This window comes from Schistocerca piceifrons, chromosome 2 (genome assembly GCF_021461385.2).
Source record: "Schistocerca piceifrons isolate TAMUIC-IGC-003096 chromosome 2, iqSchPice1.1, whole genome shotgun sequence".
NCBI lineage: Eukaryota > Metazoa > Arthropoda > Insecta > Orthoptera > Acrididae > Schistocerca > Schistocerca piceifrons.
The window spans coordinates 11,708,836-11,733,060 of record NC_060139.1 but is presented as its reverse complement, the minus strand read 5'-3'; the positions used below and the strand labels follow the sequence as shown (position 1 = coordinate 11,733,060).

General features: G+C 43.7%; 1 protein-coding gene across 1 annotated transcript in view; it reads left to right on the top strand.

Annotated features, from left to right (window-relative positions):
- Window positions 1-239: 239 nt before the first annotated feature.
- Window positions 240-24,225, top strand: part of LOC124777476 (androgen-dependent TFPI-regulating protein-like) — a 218,185-nt gene continuing 194,199 nt past the window's right edge. The window contains exon 1 of the mRNA XM_047252908.1: window positions 240-453. Coding sequence (XP_047108864.1) covers window positions 292-453 — 162 coding nt within the window. The 5' untranslated portion in view covers window positions 240-291. The remainder of the gene's footprint in view (window positions 454-24,225) is intronic.

Below are 24,225 nucleotides of genomic sequence, written 5' to 3'. Positions count from 1 at the left end.
CAAAACGAGAACCACCCACGGGTCGGGCGACACCACATTAGCTACCATTCGTGACGTTAGCTACGGACGCGATAAACCCGACAGGTACGTTGTGCGGTCAGCGCCTGGGGTGCACAGAGCGGTGGGAGGCGCGCAGAGCCGAAAACCTCGCCCCACCACGCGCGGCCGCAGCGCGTCGCACGCGGCGACCGGCGGCTACGTAGGCGAAGCCGCTCCGTGTCTGGCAGTGGCGACGCCGACCGTGTGACTGGAGGCCACGCAGAGCCGAGCCGAGCCGAGCCGAGCTGCGCCATGCGAGACCGCGGGCTCGCGCTGCACGCCTCCCAGGCCGCCTACTACCTGTGGCTGGACTTCTGCGTCTTCCACACCGTCAGGCGCCTCCTCAGGGTCACCGAGCACATGCACACCATCATGTTCTGCTACGGGCTCGACTTCACCACTGTCTGGAACCAGGTACCACCCATTTACGTTCACATTCCGAGAGTCACTTACGACGCATCTACATAAACCGCCATCGTCTGAATGACAAGGGGAATCAGTGTTCCCAGAATGAAATTTTCACTCTGCAGCGGAGTGTGCGCTGATATGAAAGTTTGTGGCAGATTCAAACAGTGAGCGGCACTGAGACTTGAACTAGGGACTTTTGCCTTTCGCGAGCAAGTACTCTAGCAACTGAGCTACCCAAGCACGACTCACCACCCCTCCTCACACCTTCACTTCCGCCACTGCCTCGTCTCCTACCTTCCAAACTTCAGACAAGTTCTCCTGCAAAACTCAGTTGATAGGGCACTTGCCCGCGTAAGGTCCCGAGTTCGAGTCTCGGTGCAGCACACAGTTTTAGACTGCCAGGATGTTTCGTATCAGTGCCCACTCCGCTGCAAAAATTTAACTGTGGGAACATTCCATCTACATCCATACTCCGCAAGCCACCTGACGGTGTGTGGCGGAAGGTACCTTGAGTACCTCTATCGGTTCTCCCTTCTATTCCAGTCTCGTATTGTTCGTGGAAAGAAGGATTGTCGGTATGCCTCTGTGTGGGCTCTAATCTCTCTGATTTTATCCTCATGGTCTCTTCGCGAGATATATGTAGGAGGGAGCAATATACTACTTGACTCCTCGGTGAAGGTATGTTCTCGAAACTTTGACAAAAGCCCGTACCGAGCTACTGAGCGTCTCTTTTGCAGAGTCTTCCACTGGAGTTTATCTATCATCTCCGTAACGCTTTCGCGATTACTAAATGATCCTGTAACGAAGCGCGCTGCTCTCCGTTGGATCTTCTCTATATCTTCTATCAAACCTATCTGGTACGGATCCCACACTGCTGAGCAGTATTCAAGCAGTGGGCGAGCAAGCGTACTGTAACCTACTTCCTTTGTTTTCGGATTGCATTTCCTTAGGATTCTTCCAATGAATCTCAGTCTGGCATCTGCTTTACCGACGATCAACATTATATGATCATTCCATTTTAAATCACTCCTAATGCGTACTCCCAGATAATTTATGGTATTAACTGCTTCCAGTTGCTGAGCTGCTATTTTGTAGCTAAATGATAAAGAATCTATCTTTCTGTGTAGTCGCAGCACATTACACTTGTCTACATTGAGATTCAATTGCCATTCCCTGCACCATGCGTCAATTCGCTGCAGATCCTCCTGCATTTCAGTACAATTTTCCATTGTTACAACCTCTCGATACACCACAGCATCATCCGCAAAAAACCTCAGTGAACTTCCGATGTCATCCACAAGGTCATTTATGTATATTGTGAATAGCAACGGTCCTATGACACTCCCCTGCGGCACACCTGAAATCACTCTTACTTCGGAAGACTTCTCTCCATTGAGAATGACATGCTGCGTCCTGTTATCTAGGAACTCCTCAATCCAATCACACAATTGGTCTGATAGTCCATATGCTCTTACTTTGTTCATTAAACGACTGTGGGGAACTGTATCGAACGCCTTGCAGAAGTCAACAAACACGGAATCTACCTGTGAACCCGTGTCTATGGCCCTCTGAGTCTCGTGGACGAATAGCGCGAACTGGGTTTCACATGACCGTCTTTTTCGAAACCCATGCTGATTCCTACAGAGTACATTTCTTGTCTCCAGAAAAGTCATTATACTCGAACACAATACGTGTTCCAAAATTCTACAACTGATCGACGTTAGAGATATAGGTCTATAGTTCTGCACATCTGCTCGACGTCCCTTCTTGAAAACGGGGATGACCTGTGCCCTTTTCCAATCCTTTGGAACGCTACGCTCTTCTAGAGACCTACGGTACACCGCTGCAAGAAGGGGGCCAAGTTCCTTCGCGTACTCTGTGTAAAATTGAACTGGTATCCCATCAGGTCCAGATGCCTTTCCTCTTTTGAGCGATTTTAATTGTTTCTCTATCCCTCTGTCCTCTATTTCGATATCTACCATTTTGTCATCTGTGCGACAATCTAGAGAAGGAACTACAGTGCAATCTTCCTCTGTGAAACAAATTTGGAAAAAGACATTTAGTATTTCGGCCTTCAGTCTGTTATCCTCTGTTTCAGTACCATTTTGGTCACAGAGTGTCTGGTCATTTTGTTTTGACCCACCTACCGCTTTGACATAAGACCAAAATTTCTTAGGATTTTCTGCCAAGTCAGTACATAGTCCTGTGGCAAAACCATGCCTCCACAAAATCCTTTCTTCTAGGCGTGATAGTTCTGTTGGTTTCGCAACACAGCTTCTGTGAAGTTTGTAAGGTAGGAGACTATGTAATGGCGGAAGTAAAGCTGTGAGGAGGGATTGTGAGTCGTGCTTGGGTAATTCAGTTGGCAGAGCAATTGCCCGCGAAAGGCAAAGGTCCCGAGTTCGATTCTCGATGTGGCACACAGTCTTAATCTACCGGGATGTTTCAGAATCAGTATTATTTCCAATAATATGACACTTTGTAAGGTACAGAAAGTGTAGAAACGGAAAACTTCACCTTTGCCAAATCTGACATTTCTCAGGAGAATGAAAAACCTGTGTATTTCTGCACGAAACTGATTTCTATCCAAAAACTGGATAAGGTACTCTGATACCACAGATTTATATTGCTCACCACATCACCACAAAAGCGATCAGACAAGTTAGAAAATAAAAACTTTATTAACAATATTCTAAATGAAATATCAGGAACCTAACAAGTTGAAGCTCCCAATAAGAAAATTTTTAGAAGATGATTATTGCAAAGAAGAAGACAGCAATTTTCAACACGAACAAACACCAACATTTTAGGTTTGGCTCTAAAGCGACTTTCATTGATATAAAAAAAAATTTTCCTGTTACCACTCACTCTTCATTTATATCCACAACGCCTTTCCAAGCCGTAAACCGCCATCGTCAAATGCATTTATGTGTTAATACTAAGGGTGGCACTGACTAATGAAGAAACAGAACCCTGTTTCAGATCGTTAAAAACTAAACGTGGACGAAATTTTTGAAATATGACAACAGAAACTGAATACTTTCGTCCTCCGTCCTAAAACATCACATATAAACTGTCACGTTTTGTAAACAAAAATGGTGTCTGGAAACTATTAGGTGCAAAGAACATACAGCAAAAACTGAAACTATTTCAATGTACAAACGACATATAGCAAAACAACACCATTATTTCAGCATTGTGGAGATCTTTGGTTGAGTTGATGAATACCTGCGTTAGAGTGAATACTTCAGGTAGTATATAAGTCCTTATCATAAAGTTTACACAGTTTACATTTCGTTTATGTAATCAGGTGGCAAGTTGAAAACATCAAGTGGAGTAATTATGTTGCCAACTGTGGCAAAGTAGATAACAATTTAGGTTGCGATTCTGAGAGAGTATAAAAGGACAGCGAGAATGAGAGAAAAGTATTCTATTTGTTTTCTTTTCACATTTACAAAAAAAATGGCTCTGAGCACTATGGGACTCAACATCTGAGGTCATCAGTCGCCTAGAAGTTACAACTACTTACACCTAGGTATCCTAAAGACATCATACAGGTCCATGCCCAAGGCAGGATTCGAAACTGCGACCGTAGCGGTCGCGCGGTTCCAGACTGTAGCGTCTACAACCGCTCGTCACATTTACATTTACGTTTACTTTTCAGTCGAAGATCTCCGCAGAGCCATGTTGCTTCTTCACTAGGCAGTTCCGCAGGGTCCGCAGCTCGTGGTCGTGCGGTAGCGTTCTCGCTTCCCACGCCCGGGTTCCCGAGTTCGATTCCCGGCGGGGTCAGGGATTTTCTCTGTCTCGTGATGACTGGGTGTTGTGTGATGTCCTTAGGTTAGTTAGATTTAAGTAGTTCTAAGTTCTAGGGGACTGATGACCATAGATGTTAAGTCCCATAGTGCTCAGAGCCAAGTTCCACAGATTACCCCAAAGTCGTAACACAAAACACACATGTCTTGTTAACACTACTTCATCTACTTGATGACGGAAGGTTAAGCCTTTGAAAGGCGCTTTCGATACAAATAAACAGCGACTGGTAACAGTAAATTTGTTGTATCATTCGAAGAAAACAGCAACTATCCACTGTTAATAACGTTATTTATTTACCTAAAGAACACCGTTAGCGATTACGAAACGACAGGTTCATCTTCAACTGGCTGCTCACAGTATTACATTTATTGTTGTTTGCATTACTTGTTGGCAGTTTTTTCTGCAACTAATCTAAACAGCAACAAATGAAACATAAACGTCGATAGCCGGTTGAAGATGAACCTGTCGGTTCGTAACTGCCATTTGTGTAAATAAATAGCACAAACAGGGACTGGTTGCTGTTTTCTTAATACAAGTGTCGTACGAAGTACAGAACCACAAAACAGCAGTAAGTAAGTTTTTGCTCCAACTGCCATCAATGCTGAGCTATTATGTTTTATACAATACAAGTGCAGAAATACAGCATTACGTTCTCTACTAAAAGAATTGCAATCAAGAAAACCACTTGTCATATCTTTTAGGTTTTGAAACTTTAGAGAGAAGCACAGCTTGGCACGAAGAACATGCGCCATCTACTAACGCGTATTTGAAAGACTTTCTCCGTGGTGTGGCACCTGAACAAGTCTAGGGACATGCCACAGCGTACCGAGAACACGATAGCAATGAAAACACGTTTTTTTGAAAAAAAAGTGGCAGTTACAACGTTTTCCATTACCAGTTTTCATATATTCTTCAATCTTTCGAACGCTTTCTTCTGCACACTCCTAAGACGAGGAGTCTCTCTTGGGGACATGGAATAAGAGACAATCCCACCTAATATGCAGCCCACTCTATATTATGGTGGACGATTTTTGACATCGATTAAAGAACAATCATAGTTTGGTTTCTAACCTCTAATAGCAACCGTGTTTGCAAACTAAATAATGGGAATTCATGTCCAGCTAAAATTCAAACAACAATGTTATGTTCTGCAGGACATTAGTCTACATTATTATGCAACTGTATTACGTCCCTGCTGACGTCAGCAGGGAATGACAGCACAGCACCTACAAACATAGTGTTTTCTGAAATTCAAAATTTTAACTTGCAAATGTGATGCAAATGTGATTCGATAAAAGCGTGCACCGCGTTTGTGTGTGTTGGTTGGTTGGCTCTGAGCACTATGGGACTCAACTGCTGTGGTCATAAGTCCCCTAGAACTTAGAACTACTTAAACCTAACTAACCTAAGGACATCACACACATCCATGCCCGAGGCAGGATTCGAACCTGCGACCGTAGTGGTCGTGCGGTGCCAGACTGTAGCGCCTTTAACCGCTCGGCCACTCCGGCCGGCGTTTGTGTGTGTATTTCCACAACAGATGAGCAGGAAGACAAGGACAGGTACCGCGAAAATATGACGAGTATAATAATAGTGTAAAGAAAGCTCTGCGTAACGTAACATTCTAGAGCATAAGACATGAATAAAACAATTCACTGATGATGGCACTAATATGCCGAAACACATGATCTTCTAGCACGATTGATAAACAGTGTCCTTTCAGGTATACAACTGAATTGTTGACTGTATTGTGTTGATAATAACTCGATTTCCTACCCAGTAATATTATTTAGACGCTGCGAGCTGTTTGGTCATGCGTACTTGTTGCCTGGACTCCAGCCAGACTGTAATTGTTGGTGGGCCGCCTCTATTTGTGGTCGCGTTTGCCTCCCGGTGCCAGCTTCGCCCTCTGACACTCATTTGCTTTTCTGAGCCTGCACTGATTTTTCAACTCTGTTGGATGAGATGGCCAACGATATTTTAATTAATTGGCTACCAATCCCTAAGCATTCCTTAAATTGAAATCACAGTTTCGGTTTATTAAGTTTTCCCGCACCTTTATGTCGATATTGTTGGTAACTGTTCTGTCCCAGAAATATTGCAATGACACCACGATGTTGGTCTCGTAGTGTTTCATTTCATGATCACATTCCAGGCTGTGCTCGGCGGCAACTGATTTTCTTGGTCATTTGATGCGATGTGTCGCTGATTTTCCTTGCACCTCTTCTCGACTGTCGTTATAGCCTGCCCACGTGAGCCATAACACATTCGCATGGAATGCGGTACACAGTCGACTTTCGGGGACCCACATCGTCTTCAACGTTGTAAGGAGTACATTTTATATTTCTTGAGGGGAGCGCAACACATTGGAAACCATTCTACCAGGAAGCGAGTACGCTTAACTATACAGGTCGCAGCACCTGCAGAAGACTACGTCGGTCGTCAAAATATTCTGCACAAAATGAATCAACGAGTCGGCTGAACACCTGAAAGCACACCGCTTGTGCTAAACATGTCTGAACATTAAAAAGAATAGTTGTTTGCGTATCAGGCGGACCACAATCCAGAAACTATATAGATTGCTAACTGCTGAGAATGAATCTGTACAACCTATGAACGGTTCTCAAGTGGAGCTTGTAGCATTCTTCACAAAATCACCCGCTCCAATTCCTTAGCAGATGTTGACCACATTCCATCGATAACGCTTTAACTGGTGATTCCGAAGGACACGTCGTTTCTTTCATTACAAGATTTTCAGTGCACAAGTGGTAACGAAATCACTAGTATGATTTCCGTATGTACTCGTTTCTATCACGTGTAAATGTGTACCGATACACTATACATCCCGATTTTTGCAGTTGGCTACGTCTGAAATATGTGAATTAAAAGTGTGATTCAGACGAGACCTTCTAACAGGATAGTTGTATGGGACGGTCTAATGAAAACGAGACAGACGGAAAAAGTAAGTAAACTGCTTATTATTGCAACAGTAGTCTCCGTAATTGTTAATACATTTATCCCGCTGTCAGCAACGACGGTCACTCTCATCATAAAAAAAATTTGCGGTTGCCTATTATGACCGCACACACACCGTCGTCGCGACTCCACAGATATCGATTCGCCGTTCCGCCCCCCCCCCCCCTTCCTCCTCTCCCCCCCCCCCCCCCCGTCCGCCCCCGGCAGCGGAGCTGATCTCAAAAGTTTGTGTATATATTGTCCCGGCTAGTTAAGAACCAAAGAACCATTCCCTGCCTTGTTGGTCGGCCTTAAAACAACTCTGAATCACGTTGTGAATCTAGTCGTGTGAACTAGCAGCTGAAAATTGATCCCTTTTTTCCAGAGATATTTGATACACTTTCAACCACGACGGATCCAAAGACAGTTTTGTTTTTATTTTTATTACTCTGGAGTAAGATATCAATTGAGGTCCAGTCTATTTTTACGAATTTGTTTCCCTGAGTAATTTGATTTAGTTACTTTAGCAGTCTGTATGCATTCGTTGAATTCTATTAAATCTGTTTGTAAAAAGGTTTATCAGCATCCTTCAATAACCCTTGAATGTTCACAGATATTATTGTCTATGTACAAGCTGATTATGGAATTCAGTAAACACTGGGAATTTGTCGCATATTTCTGTTTTATTGACACAATTAAGTTCTTAAATTAATGAGAGATGGCACTGGGGAATCAATGAAAGGAGAGTTGATCCTAGAGTGTATTGTTTCGGTATGATAACAGTCAATCAGTACTACATTGCTCCGTGTACCTATCACCAAAGATATGGTTTCCCATGAAACTGTCCTTTCCCATAAACGTCCGATAAATTATAAATATTTCGCTGGGCCTTACAATGTCTAAGCTTCTGAATTCTCATGACACGATATTAATTATGGGTTCGAATCCTTTCAATGTCTGTTCAGAACGAGTTTAATCTTTTAACGGGTACTATTTTTCGCTTCTCGTTTATTAGCGGAACAAGCGGCAAAGATACTAGTGTGATAAGGTACAAACTGTTTTCGGTCCCAATACTCTCTAATAATTCGCATACAGCGAATAAGGTCCTAATTCAAATTAAAGTTTGCATATTGTCAATAAATTCCTTCATAATAGTAAGTATACGAGCGTAGCGTTTCGTTTAACACGTACAATCACCATTCATCTGAATATCAATGTTCGGACACCCAGTCACCTCTAATTGATTGCGTCTTTGAATTTATCCTAGAATAATCTATTCTCCACCACTTCAATGTCTAATCCAGTTCTAAGAATGCAATTTAATTGGGGCTCTAATCCCAAAATTCCGACTACCACGGAAGAACTGCGAACACACCCGCCACCGCTGAAGACAAAAGACGTAACAATGTTGCGCAGTGGATTATATATTACATTCAAAACAAAACGCAGCTCTGTTATGTCTCCCTTGGATTCCCTTTGTACTACTTTGCGTTACTCTGTTTGGAATATCTAGTCTTTGTAAAATTTTACTTCGAAGTACTACTACCGTTTTTTGGCTCTTAGGCCTTTTCGTATTACATAATTTAATCTAATATCGTTACTGTATAACCAATCTCTAAAGAGTGGTTACACAATGGAATCTTGATTGTACCCAAGCGTGCACCTCTTCGAAAAAGTCGGCGGGCACGAATGTCTTTCTCCAGCGCTGCAAAAATATGGAAACCGCTTGGGGAGAGATCTGGACTGTATGGATGACGTGAAAGGGCTTGCCATCGAAATTTCTGCTGCAAAGTCGAAACAGCCTTGCCAACACGTTGTTGGGCATTATGCTGCAACAGAATGGTAGCTCTGTCAACACTCCTGGACGTTTGGACTTGGCGCGCTTCAAAGTGTCCACGAATCACTGTGCGTTATTTATGGCACCGTGATCCAGAAAGTCAATGAACATCAGGAGCTAGCAGCCAAAGAGAAAGGTCGTCACGACGTTTTCGGAGCTGGCGTCCACGGCAAGGGACATTTTCGGTGACCGTGTATCCATGTGCTTCCTTTACTGGCTTGACGCCTGTTGTGTTGTTCAAAATGATGACACCATCGACATAAAAGTTTTCTGGGTATCGTACCGCGTCATAATGTAAAAACTACTGCTGCTGGAGAAAAACCAACGTTTCGGCCACGATTGCAGCGGCCTTCTTCTGGATCTAATGGTACGTTCTAGCTATGCAGTGTCCCGCTGCAATCGTGGCCGAAACGTTGGTTTTTCTCCAGCAGCAGTAGTTTTTACATTATGACGCGGTACTATACTCAGAAAACTTTACTGTCGACTGACTCTTGCCGCGGAAGCCTTCGCAATTATATGATGACACCATGTTTTATCTCCCGCGAAGAAACGGGGCGGGAAACGATGTTCTTCATTGTGACACCGTTCCAAATTCTGCGGTGGTGTCGACATTTAGGTCTGCTCCTCGGTCTGGCTGTTGGGGAACAACTGCGCACAGATTTTCCGGAACTTCAGATGGTCTGTGGTAATGGCCTGAGAGTAGGTGTCTTCTATTATGAGCTGCTAAAACCTGGTGGAACCATTAGCACTGACCGCTACCAACGACGACGATTTAAATCGAGCGTTATGTGAGAAACGACCGGAATATGGAAGAAGGCCAAAGAAAATCATATTGCTCCATGATAACGCCCCATCACACACAGAAAAACGGATCACGGATACGATCGAGGTATTCAGTTTGGAAATACTAGGGCATGGCTTACCCTCTAGTCTTGACTACGTCCGGTTATCATCTATTTGCATCACTGGGACACGCTCTCGCTGATGAAAATGTACGAAAATGGCTCGCTGACTGATTCGCTTCAGAAGAACGGTTTTTTTTTTTTTTTTTGGAGTGGGATTCAAAGGCTGCAGGAGAGATGGTAGAAATGTATAAATAGCAATGGAGATTACTTTGTACAAAATATTGTTTATCAGTTTCAAACAACAGACGTGTAATTATTGCAACCAAATTCCAGTTTCATACTTCTAGACCTGGTAGTTCTATCACCAATTAAGATACTTTAGTCTAACTATCAGCTTCCAGTTGCTTCAGTTGTGTCTATTTAGCCATCATTACATTATTTGCTGTTTATTCAGAGATCTCCAGCATTTATCATTGAAATATGTAACTGAGTGTAAAACCACATGTTATTTAAGATTTAGAACTGGCTCTGGACAGAATCTACTATTCCTAAATTCAGCTTGATACTTCCCGATTTGTTCATCTAATAGAAGATTTAACATGTCCAGAATTACCGTTATTGCTGTTATTCTTGCATTTAGCAGACATACAGATTTATCTTGTCACGTAAGACGTGTTTATGTTTCTCGTTTGCAGGCAACTAGAGCAACAAGTCATATAAACTGATACCCTCAATAAATGTTAAAAATTCTGGCCACAATAATTTCGCTGATAACGTGTTCTGCAGAATGCAATAAACTCAACTGCTACTTTTCTGTAGCAGTCTTCGCACTTGAAACGATACGCTCCTGTGTGAATCACTAATTTCAGTTGTTCTCAACCTATCGTATTTCGTAGATGACTTATTTTTTATAAACTCAGTTCTCATTTCCGAGGCCGAGCAACCCCTGTCTAAGACGCTGCAGTCATGGACTTTGCGGCTGGTCCCGGCGGAGATTCGAGTCCTCTCTCGGGCATGGGTGTGTGTGTTTGTCCTTAGGATAACTTAGTGTAAGTAGTGTGTAAGCTTAGGGACTGGTGACCTTAGCAGTTAAGTCCCATAAGATTTCACACACATTTGAACATTTTTTTAAGCAACCCCTACGTAGTTACCAACATGGCTTTCGCAAGCAGTGATCGTGTAAAACCCATCTCGTTTTGTTGTATCTTGAAGCTGAAATGGCAGCAGGCAGAGGACACCACGTTTATGCAGTGTTTGTTGGTGTCCACAAAGCCTCCGGTGTGCACTTCTGCACCGTCGCTAGTAAACCAAATATATTAATACAGAATGCTTGAATATATATACGACTGCAGAAATCCTAGAAATTGTTCTCAACACGTCGTACTTAATGGAACAACTACGTCAGAAGTAGGGGTACTATTCAGCGTACCTCTGAGTAATGCTGGTGTTAACGATAGACAAAAGTAAATAGCCTTCCAGATAGCGGCTAACAGACTACATGGTTGTGTACAGCGAGGCGACATACTTACGAAATGCGGAACAACAAGCAAATGATCGGTACGTTATGCAAATATTGTAAACTGGCCCACACAACATTGATAAATGTAAAGTAATGCATGTAAATGGCGAAACAATCCGACAGCATTTGATTACGCATCGGCGTTAGGCCACTAGAAGGAGTCACGTCACAGCCTTCACGTATCTAAGCGCCTCTGTCCAGAACAATTCAAGGTGAAGCGAGCACACACATTCAGCCTTGGGGAAGGCAGATGGCGGGCTCTGGATCGCTGAAAGAATGCTAAGGAAGTGTAATTCAGGAACGTAAGAGGTAGCTTGCACGATCCTAGTTCGAGAAAATCGTGAGTATTCACATGATTGACAATCGTGCTTGACTTTTAAGTGACATGATTGTTATACACTACCAGCGGGATTGAGAACGAAATATTTGAAGAGTTTCGTTGCTATTGAAGTTGTGTAAGGCATAGCTACCTTTTTTTACTCGAGGATGGTCAGATTCATGACTGAAATCGGTCATCTTTATTTAAAACAATAAAATACAGCTAACTAATTTCCGATTCCATTTTTAACCTTGTCAAAGGTGTACAGCCCCGCCCACAAAAATGTTTCATTTTATACATCTACATACGAGTATATACTCCGCTAGCCACCAAGAGGTGTGTGGTGGAGGACACAATTCGCGTCAAAGTCATATTTCCCCCTTCAAATGGTTCAAATGGCTCTGAGCACTATGGGGCTTAACTTCTGAGGTCACCAGTCCACTCCATTCACGGATCGCGCGAGGGAAAAACAACTGTCTGAACGCCTCAGTACGAGCTCTTATTTCCCTTATCTTCGAATGGTGATCATTGTGCGATTTGAAAGTTGGTGGCAATAACATATGCTCTACATTCTCGGTGAAGATCGGATTTCGGGATTTAGTGAGCAGCCCCTTACGTTTATCGCGCCATCTATCTGCAAGTGTGTCCCACTTCAAACTTTCTATGAGATTTGTATCGCTCTCGCGATCGCTAAATGTACCAGTCACGAATCTTGCCGCTTTTCTTTGGACCTTCTCAATCTCTTGAATCAGACCCAACTGGTAAGGGTCCCATACAGACGAACAATACTCCAAGACTGGACGAACTAACGTATTTTCAAAGAAGATTTCCACTGTTCATCATGATACTGTGCGTGGGGGCTTAATTAAATAAAATGCAAATAATTTTAATAGCTGCCTGTGCGGTTACGAAGTCTCGTAACCGGTTGGCCCTGACTAGTATTAGTACGCAATCTGACTGCATAGAATAACAACAAAGAATGAAAGGAAATTTCCGTTAACACAATTAATTAATTAAGTCCCCAGCAACTATAAAAGCTACGAAACAACAAAGCACAAGTGTAACTGTTCTGTGTGTGGAAGTGTGATTCAACGTACACATCTGACACGGTTCTTCCTCAATACGACAAGATGCTTTAAACGCCATTTACAATGAAGTAATTAAAAAACCAGAAATACTATGATTGCACATAGAAACGAGAATTACGCTCTAATACATGAATACAAGCCAGATGCTTTGTTGACTGAACCTGTGACCAAGAGGCATTGTTATTTAGGAAATTTGAAATACAAAAATTTTTTGTTACCTTCATATATATTGACGAAAAATACACTCTGATCATTACAACATCCCCAATCGAACAGCATCGGCTGTCTAGCCCAACAGAACAACTGCACACGACATGCTCACAACTAGCACTGCTATCGACATCCTCTCAACAAGCACTGCTCACGGCAACCTCAGAACGGTGATCCTTATTTAAAACAATAAAGTACAGCTAACTAACTGCCCACGGCAACTTTTCAACTGCTACTGCCCCAGTGGAGGCGGCGGAAATAATACTCTTTGGCGCAATCTCTGGCGCTGTGACTCAGAGCAGCCACCTTTCAACTGTTTAGTCACTGTGGGAGTATTGCAGAAGTGCTTAACAACAGACAGTGCAAAACGTTACAAAGAAAGACGTGCCTCGCTCAGAGCCTCATTCACGTTCCAAAACAAACAGATAAACTTATTACTCCCTCCAATCCACATATTTCCGAAATAATCACGATGCTAAAATTTGAAAATTCGGTTTCGTTAAAGAAAGGGCCGTGTGGTGTTGTTGGCTGGTCCACCCCGAGGGGAAGATTCAGCCCCTAATCGGAAATGGACGCCAGCCTCCAAGCACAGTGGTTCCATCTCTCGCGGATACACGACACTTTGTACCGTACGAGTATGTGTTGAGTATAAGTGAGTGTAACGAATGTGTATTCAGTGTGATGTCGTTTTTGGGTTGTATGATGATGATGAAGGGAAAGTGTGAATGCAGGTTCTGGCATGTAGTCTACTACTCTGAAATAGCAGCAAAGGGACCGCTGGGTTTAACATCACACACACTCTCCGTAAGTCACCCTATGGTGCATGGTCGAGGGCACCTTGTACCGCTATTAGTTATTTCCTTTCTTGGGTAAAGTGAGCCCTAATTCCTCTTGTCTTCATGATCCTTATCTACATGTTCTTTGGCAGCAATAGAATCGTTCTGCATTCAGATTCAAATGTCAATATGACTTTTCTTAATAGAGTTTCGTAAAAAGAGCGTCGTCTTCCTTGCTCGGCTTTCCATCTGAGTTCACAAAGCATCTTTGTAATACGCGAGTGTTGATTTAACCTGTGAATCTCAATCGATATTTTCACATGTCTTCATTCATGAGACACTGCAGTCTGTAATTTCAACCACGATATTGATGCAAAGTCTGATGACCAGGAACTTAACGCTACTTCATGTCCTCCCTTCACTCCCCAAACACTGACTGTTAAATCCCTTCCACTCAAGAATTCGAAGTGGCTAACCTCCGAATCGACGCAAATGCGCAATCGTTCGTTAGCAGGTTCATATTTACCAGCATATCTGCTGAAATGGGAATTAAAAGAGAAATGAATTATATAGTACATTTTCTAACCTCCGCAACACCACACACGGTGGCTGGCGGAGTGAAGGTGTAAATGCAGATACATACACAGTAGCATTAAACACCCTACGTAGATATGCGACTAAATTCACGGACGCGCCAAGTCAGTGGACACCCCCCGTTGGATACTGTAGAGGGTGATATTAGGATACCTTAGGCACATCTTGACAACAGCCACAAATATCTGAAAGACTCAGAATATTTGTAAAAATATATTACAAGGCCAAAACAACGTACACTGTCAGTGCACCGATGCCTAATACATTTTATGAAACAAGCTCCAGAAATTAGATGCTTCTGTCAGTGTGTCCGCACTACTTCCTCAAAAATCTAAATACATCACTAGAATGGCTCTGAGCACAATGGGACTTAACATCTGAGGTCATCAGTCCCCTAAACTGAGAACTACTTAAACCTAACTAACTTAAGGACATCACACACATCCATGCCCAAGGCAGGATTCGAACCTGCCACCGTAGCGGTCACGCGGTTGCAGAGTGTAGCGCCTAGAACCGCTCGGCTACCCCGGCCGGCGGTCGCAGGTTCGAATCCTGCCACGGGCATGGATGTGTGCGACGTCCTTAGGTTAGTTAGGTTTAAGTAGTTCTAAGATCTAGGGGACTGATGACCACAGCAGTTAAGTCCCATAGTGCTCAGAGCCAGTTGAACCATTTGTCCCACGATCGCTCTTGAAAACGGAAACAACCTGCGCTTGTTTCCAATCGCTAGGTGCTCTACGCTGCTCCAGCGATCAACCCCGATAATCTATTGCTGTACGTGGAGCAATTATTCCACATAATCTTATGGGTATCTCATCTGATGCTGATGCCTTTCCACGTCTAACCGATTGCAGCTACTTTTCTATACTGCAATCACTTATCTCAATATCTGCCATTTCGGGTTTCGTGCAATGGCTGAAGCGATGTATTCTGTTATGATCCTCTGTTGTGAAATGTTTCAAAAGACCGAATTCAGTATTTTCGCATACTCCCTGTTCTATTTCGGCGCCAGTATGGCCACTGAGAAACAGAATATACGCTTTCGCTACGCTTAGTGAGTTTACGTAATACCAGAACTTCTTGGGGGTCTAGTCAGATCGGCTGACAGAATTTCACTTTCAGCTTCATTGAACATTTGTCTCATTTTTCTTCTTATGATTATTTTTCTGGTACCGCGCGCCGCGGAATTTAAATCCGCGCCAGACGTCATGGACGTCGATGATCCCTAGAGTTCCCTGCACCATCGCGCCGTAAACTGTGGCGGCGCTCGCCTCCTGGCCTGCTTTTAGTGTGAGGGCGCCACAGTGGAACACGTGGTTGCAGCGGCCAATAGCGGCGCCCCCGATAGAGCCTCTCGGTCAGCCAACCATGGTGTAACCAGTGGCTCTTGAAAATCAATCCTTCCAATACCCAAGCAATCATCGTACGTCGTACCACTCGCTCCTTCCGGCTCCGGGATCTCCTGGATTTCTCCCTTACCGTCTGCACCCATCCTGTCCGCCTCCCCCCCACCCTCACCTACCTCGGCCTCACCATTGACCGTCACCTCACCTGGATCCCTCATCTCCGCTCCATCCAATCCAAAGCCCACAACCGCCTCCAACTCCTCAACCTCCTCTCTGGCCGGACATGGGGGTTACACCACTCTACCATCCTCCACACCTACAAACCCTTAATCCGTGCCATCCTCTGTTATGCCAGTCCCACCTGGATATCTGCCCCCCCCCCAAATTCTGTAAGTCCCTCCATATCCTTGAGCGTCATGCACTCCCGTCCCCCACGCAGATCCTCTATGACCTCATTCCTTTCCCCCATCTGTTCCTCTTCCTCGAACATATCGGCATACTCTACACCTCCTGCCGCCTTGATCCCCCTCACCCCCCTGGCTGCTCCTCTCCTCTCCCGTCCCCACCCCTTGCCACGCCTTCACTGTTGTGTCCCCCCTACCCTCCATCTCCTCCTCTATCTCCTTTCCCAAGGTGGCTTCCATCAACTCACCCTCCCGTACGATGCCCTCTCTCCCTCCATTTATCCCTCCTGTCAACTCTGATCCTCACCCCCCCCCCTCCTTTCCTCTGTCCTTTCCCTGGGCTCCCTCTTCCCCCCTTCCATCCTGTCTTCTCCCCGCCTACCCTCTCCCTACCTCTCCCCCCCCCCCGAGTTCTTTTGTTTTCCCCTCCTCTGCCTTTCCCCACTCCCTGTCACGTCTGCCCAGCCCTCCCCCCCCTCCTTATCGGTCCTCGTCCTCCATCGGCTCCTTTCCCCCCCCCTTTGTTTTTCCTCTCCTTCCCCCCTTTTTTCTTTTCCCATCATCTGTCCAGGTTTCCCCCCACCTGCCCTCGGCCTTGGTATGTGATATTTGCCAACTTTTTAGTGCAGTGTTCAAGTGAATGTCCAGTGTTGTTCATCCTTCCAAAGTGTTGCGAACAGAAATCATGCTGTCACTGGGTGTGAATTTTATGTCTCTTGCGAACAGAAACCTGACTGTGGCCGTGTTTTTTAATTGTCTGTCTATTATTTTACCTCTCTGCTTCATGTGTATTTTATTAGCATCATGATCCCTTTGTTTCTATGTTTTAAGTTCCACGATTTTTTCTCCCATGTCACCGTTTAAGTCTCCGATTTTATCGCCTGTTTTTATTGTTTATTATCTTTCTCTTTTTAAAACGTATTCTGTAGGCTGAAGAGCGGCATACTAAGCTGCTGCCAGCCCGCCCCCTTCGGGGGGAATCGATGAAAAAAACAAGCTCAACCAGCCAGCCTAACCTTGCGTACGTCTCTGGACATGTCGCCTCGCGTTAGACAGCGTATTTACTTTCGTTTTTTGTTTACGAGTGGACGTGGTTGTCTAGTTATGTTTTCTTGACTCTGTTGTTTCGTTCTTGTTGTTGTCGTAAGGTCCTTCGTTGGTCGTGTCCGTCCTCTCCCGTTGTGTTGTTCGCTGTCCGCTCCGCGGGTCCCGCCGCGTTTTCCGTCACTTCAACCCCGCGACTGTTCCGGTCGCCGTTACAACAATTTGCGTTTCGTTTAGCGAGATTTTTAATTCGTTTAAATCTGCCATGAAGCTCTCCTCGCTTCCATAGAAACTGTCTGACATGGCTGTAACACGAAAGTGCATTTTTCTCATACCATTGTAAATTGCTCGGAACATACTAGTCTAAGGCATATTGAACGACGCTTTTTAATTTTGTACACTTGTGCTCCAGATATCTGTACTGAAATCTAATATTTGTTGTTGACTACCTAGATACTCCGCAATTTATATCTTGTCATTCTTAGCTAAATAGTTTTGATTCACTTACAACACATGAAAACACATGGTTGACAGTAGAAAATTGTTTTGTGACCCAACACAAGTGTATAAAACTGAAAACCAACGTATATGTGTGTCTGCGTGTGGAAAAATATGAACAACATCATGAATACGATTCGTTGGAGAAAAACTGTAAAAACGACTGCTCTAGTAAATGAACGTAACATGTGTTTTCACGAAAGCATGCAAGCCATCTGATAATGAATTGTGTCAGTTCGAAACCGGTGACGGTACTTCTTCAACGAGGTTAACGAAAAGCAATTTTTGGCTGGTTGCTGGTGTACACCACCAGCAGTTTGTTTCACTTATCGTCCACTGTCTCCACTCGTGTCTTGATTTGACAAAATTACTTGTCTCTGAAGCGCTCTGCAATTACAGCTCCTGGGGCAGGCGGCCTATAGAATCCTCCGATTACCATGTCTGATCCACCGTTGTTGCTTAAATTCACCCACATTATTTGAATTCGGAATCCGCAATAACCGCACTCAGTATTATCGGATTCTTTACTGCAGCCAATACACCGCCACCATTGCCTGTACTCCTATCCTTACGATACCTATTCCTCTATCAAGCGTTTCGTAGCTGTTGACTTACGGATTCGACAACCTTTCTGTCCCTAATACTATCTGAATGTTATTAGCTCTGATAAGCGATATTAATTCTGGAACCTTACCATGCACGTCGCTGCTGTTTACTAATGTCACATTCACCTTTCCTTTTTCCTTTCTGCGAGGACAAACGTTGTCTAGAATAATACTTTTGCTCTGGCAGGCTTTTCATATCTGTTCCCAAATGAGGGAAAAGGGGGGGGGGGGTGAGAGAGAGAGAGTAGTGGCTAATTTCCCTCGAACCTAAAAATTCCTTCATGTGCAAGCTACACGCACTCCGCTACCTTAGTAGTCGCTTCCTGTGTGTACAGCACGCCTGACCTACTGAGTGAGGCCAAAAAATTCTTCAGCCGATAGCAGAGATAAAGAAATTAGGGTTCGATATTGTTGCAGAATCGACTGAGCCACTGGTTCAGACCTTCTCCTCTGCTCCAAAGCAGAGGAACGCCATCGACTCCCGCTGCTCCTTCTCTGATGCTTCAAATGGTAAGCTGGGCTTGGACTCCGCGGGCGGTGCTAGGAACCTCAGGAAATCAGCCAACCGCCGAAAGGAATCGACGATGGCCTCAGAACCCAAGCGGCACGCGTCATTCGTGCACACATGAGCCACGACCAGCATCCGGTTGCAACCAGTGCGTTCGATAGCCGTAACCGGAGCCTCCTCCACATCCCCGACGAGACCTGGCGAACGTACCGACTGCTTACTGGCATTCTTTGCCGACCAACCCTTTGTATCTCTGAGGGCTCTACTACCTGTGCGCTCAGTGACTAACATAACCGCCCTCTGCACTTGTCCGGACTGGATGCCATGTGCTGGCTCAAAAGCATCTCGCACTTGTTGTTAAGGTTTAATGGAGTTGCCGTGTGACCATAACTCATTTTCGCCCTCTGTCTGGAGACACGGAAAAACATTACTGTCCGCCATTTCACCCTCTAGTGAAGACAGACGTCGCTTATCGGAAGACGCAGTGACAACAGGTTTTTTCATTGGGTTCCAATGGCACCAAAGATTCGCAGCTTTCGCCACTGGTAATCTTATGTCAGCGCAACCAAAGTCGTGGCCAGCGCAGCTTCCAGCAGTTTTAGAACGGTGACTAAACCTCTCCACGTGTCCACACACAACAACCACAGTCCCTATCCATTTCGTACTTTATAAAAGGCTATATAAAGCCTCAAAAAATGCAAACAAAGCAGGCAGGACTAATTGAAGAAGAGAAAAAAAACCGTAGCAAGAGATAAAATTACCTCACTATAGCGCCTCTGTAGTTAGGATACACATAAAATGTTAACGATAAAAATAAATTTTAAAGAACGCAGCACTAAAATCTGCTCTGCAAAGAATAAGAGCCACATGTTCTGAAAACAAAACAAAATTACACTAGCAAAAACAAGTATATAAATAGTTTACTTTCATTAGAAAGTCAGTTCACACAAAAGTTGACACTTATAACATGTACCTAACTCCTACTCAATCCAGATAAGCACACAGATAATATGACAGAAGCTCGTGATAAAATACGAAACTAAACGCTCTGTACAAACACAGTCAGCAACTATGCTCCACACTCAGAATACGTCACCTTTCCCACGGGTAGAGCGCGTGTGGAGCTGCTTGCTTAGCAACAATTCGAGTGCACTGGTCATTGTCAAAAACAATAATGTGTCTAAACACAGCAAACAGCGGATCCGCAAAGAAGAATGTCCTTACCTTCTACACCAGATCTAATCTTCAGTCTTTACACATCTCAAAGACTGAAATGCACACAATGCAGCTAAATAGCGCTTGATATTTGGTGGGTGAATGGTTTACAGAGCAACTAGAATGACTGTGAGCATGAACGCAACTGTAAGTTGCAGAATTAAGACTCCACGTTTGCTAAACATCTACTGGGTGAGGCAACAACTACTAGCTACTGTCCCAAATAAAATCTGTTCGAAGCCCTGAAAATCAACAAACATCTGGGCCACAGTCCTGATTTAATACCAAATGACCAAACACATCTCAATACTCCCCCTCCTCTAAATGTCCCTTAATCCTCACAGTTTTCCAATGTTTCCCTCAGTATTCCTGAATTTTATATGAATTTATTTATTTTATTTTTTTCTGAATTTATTTATTTTTGATGTACTCCATATATTTGTGACAACGATTGTTTACTGTATCCTTAGCTCTGTTCCGTATCACCGTCCATATCAAATCCTTTCATGCCATTGTTCTTTACTACTGTCGTGCACTAATTTCTTTTATTGGGATTATCACTCTTAACCGTTATATATACACTGTTTTCGAATTTAATGTTATGTTTTTCTGGTTTGTCCCTTTAACATTTTTACCAACGCCCTGTCAAAGATGACATATTTCGTACCATACTCTTGATGTACCCCACTCTTTTCAGTGTTGTTCATGAAATTTGCACCTTTTTTGACGGCGATAGGCAGTCCAAGTCTCATGGTGGCCTTGTAGGTTGAAAGATGGTTAATAAAATTAATTAATACTGTCTAACGAAGTCAATATTTTGCTTTTCGATTGTAATTCTCGACTGTTTCATAGAACTGCAAACTGTTCTCTAAACTTATGTAAAAGACGCTTCCGTCTATAATTACAGACGTTAGTCTTAGACGATATTCGACAAGATACCTCAGGATGGCTTCTGCAAATCCACACAATTCCTCAGCCAAAGAGTAAATAGAGAAAACAGGAGGCATAAAGGACCACTTGGTACTACAAAGTGCTTTCTCGAAAACGAGTAGATTTAAGTGCTACATAGTCAATAAAAACACTATATTCCTCGGTCAGTGCGGCTAAAAACCCAGGGACATCGCTTTTCTCGACATTTCCTTTGCTGCAAGATTATTGTCGTTGCGTACATTTAGGCAAGAGTTTGAAACACTATTCATAATATTTACTATGTAACTGTTAGCGATTCAGTGACATAAGAAAATAGGAGGAACGTATAACGTCGTAATTGGAAACAAGCGAGCGAATGTTATTCGTTTTCCACAAAACTCCCTAAGGACCCACTGAACTGCAGTCCAAGAAGGCACACACTGCTCTTCTGAATTTCACCTTTCGTGACTGTCTCTAAAGACCGTTTCTGGTCTTACGTGACGATCTGTAGCAGCTTTCAGTTGAAACTAGACAATTCTTAAACAGGTAGATGCCGAAGATTCGAGGTACCCATTTCCGAAAGACGAGACTCGCTCTGAGATCGATGACAGTGAATGCTAATGTGTGTTGGTGGAAGCCTTCCGAAATTCGTTCCAAGTGTGTTTGACTTGCAAATGCAGTCCTTGAGCTGAAGGCCTATATACTGCTTGTTATGTTGGTAGTGTGAAAAGGATTAACGTAGATAACGTTTGCGACGCCTTTAGCATCTGTAAGTAGTTGTGTTTTGCATTGCCGGTACACTGTTAATCTGCCTCAACACTGAAGGCATCAACGGAAATTGGCTGAGTGTGCTTCTCTACACACATGCGAGCGTGCGCGCGTTGGCAGAACAGAGTTTTGCTGCCTCCAAAACCCAACGGCTGCGATAAGCTGTTATGTTGTAAACACTTGGTTTCAAAGCTCTTGCGTCTACTGATTTTACTCATTCTAGAGTTGTATTCACGCAGTTACGAACTGCGTAAGTCATTTAGCGAGTGAAAAATGTGTGTGAAATCTTACGGGACTTAACTGCTAAGGTCATCAGCCCTTAAGCTTACACACTACTTAACCTAAACCATCCTAAGGACAAACACACACACCTATGCCGGAGGGAGGACTCGAACCTCCGCCGGGATCAACGGCACTGTCCATGACTGCAGCGCCTTAGACCGCTCGGCTAATCCCGCACGGCTAGGAGTGAAGCGAGGCAGCATACTTGTTACTTGTTTCCGTCCATTTCTGTCCAGGCAGCATGAAAAATCGAAGACTAGGAATTCAAGAGGAGCTATGTACCATTTTTGTAAAACACGAGATAGGAGGTACGTGTCAAGGCCATTATCTGACGAGAGCTGCTATGTCCGTACGTGCTCCCGTTAGTCTCTAAGGCCGCTCGGAGATGGCGTTCAATCCATGAGGAACGTCGAAATGTGCTAAGTCCACGTTCTACCTCTGGAGCTCTGCTGTTCATCAGTTGACATTTGTTAATGAAGATGGCTGAGGTTATGATGCCTCGTGAGTATGAATACTGTGATGGTCCAAAAGCAATGAAGAGACTATGTGAAAGTGTAAGTAAGAGAATGGTGGAGAAGGAAAGAACAGTGTTTGGTTTATTATACAAGACAGCAAAAGGAAAAGAAAGACGGCTCAAGAAACAGCCAAGCACGCAGTTATGGGACCAGTACTTCAAACGTTAATACTCTGCAATAAGAATATCTACGTGAGACTCTTATGATTGAAAACAAATAATACAGTATTGTAATATTATAATGTATCACAATATTTGGTTTTAGGTTTCCGGAAAATGTGGGTTTTACTGTCACTCCTTGTCAGTGGAATATAAGATGAACTCGTTTTCTACGCTCTACAGTAAGATGTGCAGACACAAAGTACGTTCTTAATGGGGCTCATGGACTTTATTCCAGTAGAACGTCGGAGAAATGGAAAGTACGCCGGTCCAACGGAAAGTTATCGCCAGTGCACATTGATTTTCACGGCTCCTGATGGTGAGAGTGCACATAAGCAGGTATGTAAGAAGACCTTTATGGATGTTTTCGATATTTCAAAGAAAATTAGAGGTCATGGCACAAAAAAAAAGACCAGTGGTAATGTTTTCAAGGCAAAACAGGTTGATGGTTTAATAGCAACTACACAGATGAAGATCGGCAGATTGTTCGGGCCCACATTCACGTGTTGCCTATAGATGCCAATCACTACAGTAGAAAGCGCCCATCGAAGGAATACTTAAGCCCCCATGTCAATATGAACAGGTTCCTCACTGCATTCAAAGTAAAATCTCCCAATAGTACAGTGGCGTATAAATTTTACAGAAAAGTTTCCCTTGCGGGTTTTCTGCAGGTATCCTTCAGAAGGCCACGCTCAGACACATGCCGAGCACGTAAGGTTGATGGTTTAATAGAAAACACACAGATGAAGATCGGCAGATTGTTCGGAGCTGCATTCAGATGTTGCTTAGAGATGTGAAACACTACAGTAGAAAGCACACAACGGAGGAGTTCTTAAGTCCCCATCTCAATATGAACAGTCCCCTCACTGCATTCAAACTAAAATATCCCAGTAGTACAGTGACGTATAAATTTTATAGAAAAGTTCTCGTTGCGGATTTTCCGCACGTATCCTTCGGAAAGCCACGATCAGACACATGCCGAGAATGTGACCGATTACTTGTAGAAGGTAAGAAAAACCACTAAAATGCTGACAAAGCTAAGCAAGAACTTCATTGCACCATCGCAAAGCTGAGAGGGCCACATCAAAGTTAAGAACTCATGCACTTGTTGCCTCGTTACCAAACATTGATATTTGAACGCTATCCATAGATCTCCAACAGATTATGTTCTTACCTTTTCTTATACATTCAGATATGTTCTATCTGAGGCACATCTATTGTTACAGTTTCGATGAACATATGCGTGACACTGGTGAAGCTACGATGTGTGTGTGGAATGAGACGGGAGGTGGCAGGGGAACCAATGAAATCGCATCCTGTTTATTTGCTTTTCTCAATCAAGTACCTAGCGTCACAATAAAGTAGAAACTGTGCGTATGGAGTGACAACTGCTGCACACAAAATAAAAATCAAATTCGTCTCTTCATGTACATGTTTCTAGTGTCTTGTGGTATGTTTGAATGCGTTGCCCACAAATATCTCATTTCTGGACACAGCTTTCTGGCATCTGGTCCAGATTTTGCAACCACGGAAAAGAGAAATAAGACAGTGAAATGTCTTGTTCCGG